The following is a 6,000-nucleotide window of genomic DNA, read 5'->3' as shown; positions in this document are numbered from 1 at the left end:
CAGTTCTCACAGTTCTGTGAAGGGGAGTGCCAGCACTAGCCCATTTTACAGATTCAGAACTCAATTCTTGGAGAGAGGCTAAGTAACTCTGAGACCATGTGGCTGGTGTGGGCTCACAGAACCCTCCAACTCCCCACTACCACCACCACCCCACCCTGCTTTCCTCAGTGGTTTCTGTTAGAATATCAGCCCTCTGGGGCAACCTTGACCCAGGGAGCCTTCTGTAGGGCTCTGCAAGTACAGATGGGCCAGACCTACCTCTGAGTGCTGCACTGTTGGCAAATGCTGAAGGGGTGCCTCAAGCAAGCCTGGGGGCAGGTCCTGCCTCCGTGCTCTGGAGAGATAGCCCGTGAATGAGCACTCTGCTCGGGCTCTGGCCACGGCCGACAATACGATCAGGTGCCCTGATGAGCAGGCATGGCCCCATCAAGAGGGGCAGGTAACAAACTTCTACATCAGGACCCTGACTCTGGGAAAGCAAAGGTCCCCCACATTCTCAGTAGGCTCTAAGAGATGACCCTGAGAAATCTGCCCTCCTCCCAGGTCTGCCTGTCCCAAAGTGCTCCCACAGTAAACCTCAGTGACTCACCAACTCTGTCCTGTGACCTTTGGTCTCATCTGGATATCTGGGATGCTGTTAAATCTACCCCAGTGCAAAACTGCCGGAGGAGATGGGCGATAAGCAACAATGCTTCAGGCTGGGCTCTTCCGTCCCAGATATGGTCTCAGCAGGGACCAGACAAGCTTGGTCAGAACCAGTGGGAGGAAGACCAAGGACCTTGGAGGAAATTCCTCAGTGGGGAGGGAAAGGGCTCCCCGCAACCTGTGAGTTAGGAGTGCAGCTACTGTTGGTGCTGCCTGCCTGGAGTTGTAAATAGAACCTATTAAGACAATAAAAGAAGTTTATCTCCTCTGGTTCCAGTCTTTAGAGAGATTTCTCCTTATAGGATGTAGCTGATCTGGGGGGAATCTGGTTAATTTTAAAACAAACTGGTCTGGACACAAATGAGCAAAATGAGCAAAATAAAAACAGTTGGGAGAGAAACTTGGCTGCTCGACCCTCCCTTTTTTGTGTGGCATATCCAAGCTTCATTGCTTAAAAAAAAAAAAGGTGTTTAATAATTACCTTTATTGACCTCTGTACCTTGTGGCTTCCTCCTCTCCTGGGCACGAGACATGGCCATTCCTAGGGCACTACTGTGCAGAGGAAGGTGGTCAGCTGCCCCGGGCAGGTCCCTGGGCTCCTCGAGGTCAAGGAGAAGGTAAGGCCACCAGGTGATGGGAAGACTGGCTGATCCCCTGGCCAGGGACCCGAGAGGGACTTCATCTGGAGAAAGGGAACAGGGAATGAGCACTAAGTAGTTCAGCCTTGAACGGATTTTCCTCAGCAACGTTCCTGGCATCACTCAATGAAAAAATATCTATACCGTGGATCTATTGTGTGAGGTGCCTTAATTACGGGGGAAGTAAAATTATGAGAAAAGCCTTCCTTCTTCAGACTTGGCTCCGCTAAGGATGTTCCAGTATGTTTTTAAATATTTCTTTTGAAAAGCCTTTGAAAAAATGAGGTTGGGCTGTAGAATGACTTTCAGGCGTGTCACTGCTGAGGGTTAGGGCACATAGGATAGGTGAGGGGGCACGGGGGTACCGGAGTAGTTTGGAAAACTACTTGGAACCCCAGTTGCCCAGGGTCTGAACGGCAGTCAAAATTTTGCTGGAACTGAGCAAATTATCCCTAAGGAGTCGACAGCTGCATTTCCCCCAAACTGTAGCTAATCATCTGCTCATAGAATCAGTTCCCACAACCCAGGCGCGACAGCTGAGCCCCCATTTGCATCTTGTCCAATAGAGCATTTGCTGAGTGAACACCCATGTCCTCCTTGCAGCCTCCTAGAATTGGCAGCGGGTAGAAAATGGAAGAGACAAGCCTGAGAAAAAGGAGAGAGGATGAGAAGTCGATCCAGAGCATTGAACACAAGACCACAAATCTCCAAAAGGAGGTAAGGCCGTCCTTAGGGGCAGGCCCTTCCCAGGTCCAGCCACAGGGTGCACAGCCAAGTCCCCCCACCCCATCTCTGATCAAACAAATCCTTGTACTCACCTCTTTCTCTCTCGCCAGTGAACTCAGCATATTCTTGTGAGGTTAATACATGTGTGCTTCTGCATGCTGGGTAAGCACCTGGAGGGGTGGCTGTTTGCTCAGACCAGTGGCCTTTTCCGGGATGGTCAGAGAGGTCTTCTGATGCTTTACAGCACCTTCACCAAATGTTGGTCCCTCTTAATGTTTGAATACCTCCAGTGATAGGGAAATCCTATTCCTTCTTTTTTTTAAACATCTTTATTGGAGTATAATTGCTTTACAATGGTGTGTTAGTTTCTGCTTTATAACAAAGTGAATCGGCTATACATATACATATATCCCCATATCTCCTCCCTCTTGCGTCTCCCTCCCGCCCTCCCTATCCCACCCCTCTAGGTGGTCACAAAGCACGGAGCTGATCTCCCTGTGCTATGCGGCTGCTTCCCACTAGCTATCCATTTCACATTTGGTCCTTTATATAAGGACATGGGGAGGGGGAAGGGTAAGTTGGGACAAAGTGAGAGAGTGGCACGGACTTATATATACTGAATCAGACTATTCCTTTAAAATTCTTTTTCTTGATTCACGTATGATTTACATAGAGTGAAATGCACATCTCTTCAGTGTTCAGTTTGAAGTGTTTGACAAACTGGTCGCCCCAGAAAGTTCCCTCTTGCCCCTTTCCAGGAGGGCCCCACCCTCCGAGTTCTATCTCTGCAGAGTAATTTTCCCTGTTGTGGAATTTCATAGGGCGGAATCATACAGGGTGTGTCTGAGCAGGGTCTCGTTGGTAGGAAGCTCATATTCTACAGAAAGGCATGAGAGAAAGCTCACAGCCCCCGAGTGTTTCTGTCCCTGGAGACCTTGCTGCTCACCCCCTCACCCCCATTCCCCTGGCCAGGAGCCCCAAACCCTGACTTCACTCTTTGGGGGGAGAAGCTCCGTTCTGCTCTGCCCACCTAAGAGGCGGGTCCCAAGGGCCTTTCCTGCTGGTGATTGATTGTCAAATCAGCCTTTATTTACCATCTGGGCACCTTTGTCAAGAGTGGTAAGGGTTGGCACATGGAACCTCAGCCGGGCCTATGAACCGTACTGGATGTGAACCCTGGGCAGTAGCGGAATCTTTCTGTTCCTCTATTTTTTCCTCTGTAAAATGGGTATGATAATGGCGTACCCGACTCATGAGGCTGTTGTGAGGATTAATTGACTTACAAGCGAAGCCCCAGGAGCAGCTCCCTGGTGCTCCCCCTGCAACAGCACAGGGCGAAGGTGCCTGGGACACTGGGGGCTGCCCTGGCCACACCCAGAGTGGGAGGGAGGGAGGGAGGAAGAGGGCTGCGTCTGGGCCTCTTGAGCCCCACTGGGTGGCAGCACTAACTCTCCTCTCCCCTTCTCCACACCCGAGCTGGGCCTGTTCAGCGGCATCTGCATCATCGTGGGCACCATCATCGGCTCCGGGATTTTCATTTCCCCCAAGTCTGTGCTCAGCAACATGGAAGCCGTGGGACCCTGTCTCATCGTATGGGCGGCTTGTGGGATTCTTGCGACACTGGGTAACAAAGATTCCCCGCCCTGGTGAACACCTTCTGTTGAGTGTGGGGCTGCTATTGGAGCTCTGTCTGTGCCTGGTCTTGCTGCTGCCTGGATGCCCTTCAATGCTTGTGCACAGATAGGTGTAAATCGGGCTTCACAGAATGTCCGATGGCCAGAGTTCGGGATGAGAGGCACCGTGATGGGCTCCGGGAGCATGTCCCCCACGGGAGAGAGGGGTTCCCTCAACCAGGGCAATGCCTCACGAGGGGCCCGGGGCCCCCTTCCTCTCTGTATTCCAGGCGCTCTGTGCTTTGCGGAGCTTGGCACGATGATCACCAAGTCGGGGGGCGAGTACCCTTACCTGATGGAAGCCTTTGGCCCCATTCCTGCCTATCTCTTTTCCTGGACCAGCCTGTTCGTCATAAAGCCCTCATCCTTTGCCATCATCTGTCTCAGCTTCTCTGAGTACGTTTCTGCGCCCTTCTACTCAGGCTGCAACCCTCCTCAAGTTGTCATTAAACTCCTGGCTGCCGCTGCCATCTGTGAGTACATGTGTGAAACACCGGGCAGGGGTCAGAAGAGACCCGGCACGGATGGTGTGGGGAGACTTGGCTCCTGCAGAGCCAGAAAGAGGCCGAGTGGGCCTGGAGGCGCTGGTGAGGAGCAGGGCCAGGTCTAGTCTTCGGCCCAAGCCTGATGCCCTTGGCCGTCCAGTCCCTGCTCTGCGGGGCCATCGGAGCTGTCAGGGACGGCTGGCAGCAGGCTGTCCCACAGGGGCCCGGCTGCTTCTCCATTGCTCTTGGGGGGAGGCAGCCCGGCTGGATTTCAAAGGTGCATTTGATGGATGTGGCGGTGGAGAGGGGAGGAGGCTGGAGGGGTGGGCCTGGGAGTGGAAAGGAGACTCTTTCCAGGGCCTTAAGAAAGGAGGGAGATGTTGAGCCCACAGACACAGAATGTTGCCCACCTCTGACTTCCCCAGTGCTCATCACCACGGTGAACGCGCTGAGCGTGCGGCTGGGGAGCTACGTCCAGAACGTGTTCACAGCGGCCAAGATGGTGATCGTGGTCATCATCATCATCAGCGGACTTGTCCTCCTGGCCCAAGGTGACCTGTGGCTGGAGGGGAGTGTGGTGCCACACAGCACAGACCATTTGGAAGTCTTGCTCCTAAGCGTATCCCTAAGGCAGGAATTCAACAGAAACAGTCTTTAGTTTCCCAGTTTTTCAGCGTGTGTTTAATAACCTGAGGTCATTAGTCATCCCCTGTCTTCACAGGCAGATGATGCGAAGTCCCAGTCTGGTCAGCAGACACCCACTTTTCACTGTCTGGCTTAATTACAGGAAATACAAGGAATTTTGAAAATTCTTTTGAGGGCACAAAGCTGTCTTTGGGAGCCATCGGTCTGGCGTTTTATAATGGACTCTGGGCGTATGATGGATGGTAAGATGGCACACGTCTGGCTGTGGGTTTCTTTAGGCTGTTTTACTGAAACCCTGTGGAACGACTTCTCCTTTTAGGGGTTTGGTGGGAGCCTGACATTTACCTTTGCATCTCCCTTTTGTTAAGCACCCCACCCTTCACGCTTCTGTTCTCCTTGGACCCCAGAGACACTGAGGCACCTGCCCCTTTCCCATTCGCTCACGTGCCAGCAGCCCTTGACACAGTGTCCCGTGAGCCCGCAGTGGTGGGACCCTGTGCCAGAGGCTTCACCAGACACACACAGGCTCAGCCGGATTGGAGGCAGCGAGGGCTGCCAGGCACTGGACAAGGCAAATATTCAGTAGCACTTCTATTTCCACCTTGCAAACACTAGGTTTAGTCGATGAGATTCTGTTTATGTCCAGTGGCCATCCGGGACACTGGTCTTTCCCTCATGCAAAGCATCCACAGGCTCCATTCCCTTTTCAGACAAAGAATCTTCCATTTTTTTCAAAGCACACTGGGGACTCATTACTCCCAATAATTGTTGAAAATTCACACGATTCCCATGGAGGGCAAAGACCTACCAACTGAAAGATGTGCAGATCTCAGTAGTCCCACCACCACCAGGGCTCTCTCCGAAAGAAACTGCCCCGAAATTCCTACAAGGGGAATTTTCTCTGTGATGGAGTAGCTTAAATGAGACCTACATTTATTATTTTGTGTTTCATAATCTTAGCAAAGAAAGTCAAAGTTATGTTACTCAGGTTACTTTTTTTTCCCTCTAGGAATCAACTCAACTATATTACAGAAGAACTCAGAAACCCTTTCAGGTAAGAAAGCTGAGTCAGGACAGGAGACAGTGGACAGGTGAGGGTATTTCTCTCCCCCAACCGTAAAGTGGAGCTGCTCCCCCGTCATCACCCACCACCCCCTTCCACACAGCAGATGGTTTCCTCATTTACAC

The 6,000-nt window shown here is 52.0% G+C and overlaps 1 protein-coding gene across 3 annotated transcripts in view; it reads left to right on the top strand.

The window, feature by feature from the left end:
* The first annotated feature begins 1,171 nt into the window (after positions 1-1,171).
* Positions 1,172-6,000, top strand: part of SLC7A9 (solute carrier family 7 member 9) — a 28,712-nt gene continuing 23,883 nt past the window's right edge. Inside the window, exons 1-7 of one of the 3 annotated variants that reach the window (XM_007470940.1) lie at positions 1,172-1,262; positions 1,850-2,000; positions 3,486-3,633; positions 3,913-4,155; positions 4,593-4,718; positions 4,955-5,054; positions 5,822-5,866. In XM_007470940.1, the coding sequence (XP_007471002.1) occupies positions 1,914-2,000; positions 3,486-3,633; positions 3,913-4,155; positions 4,593-4,718; positions 4,955-5,054; positions 5,822-5,866 (749 nt within the window). In that variant the 5' untranslated portion in view covers positions 1,172-1,262; positions 1,850-1,913. The remainder of the gene's footprint in view (positions 1,263-1,849; positions 2,001-3,485; positions 3,634-3,912; positions 4,156-4,592; positions 4,719-4,954; positions 5,055-5,821; positions 5,867-6,000) is intronic. The other 2 variants (XM_007470941.1, XM_007470942.1) reach the window with 2 other exon arrangements.

This window comes from Lipotes vexillifer, unplaced genomic scaffold (genome assembly GCF_000442215.2).
Source record: "Lipotes vexillifer unplaced genomic scaffold, Lipotes_vexillifer_v1.1 scaffold182, whole genome shotgun sequence".
Taxonomy (NCBI): Eukaryota; Metazoa; Chordata; class Mammalia; order Artiodactyla; family Lipotidae; genus Lipotes; species Lipotes vexillifer.
Note: the sequence above shows the minus strand (reverse complement) of the source record. Positions and strands in the feature narration are given on the sequence as shown.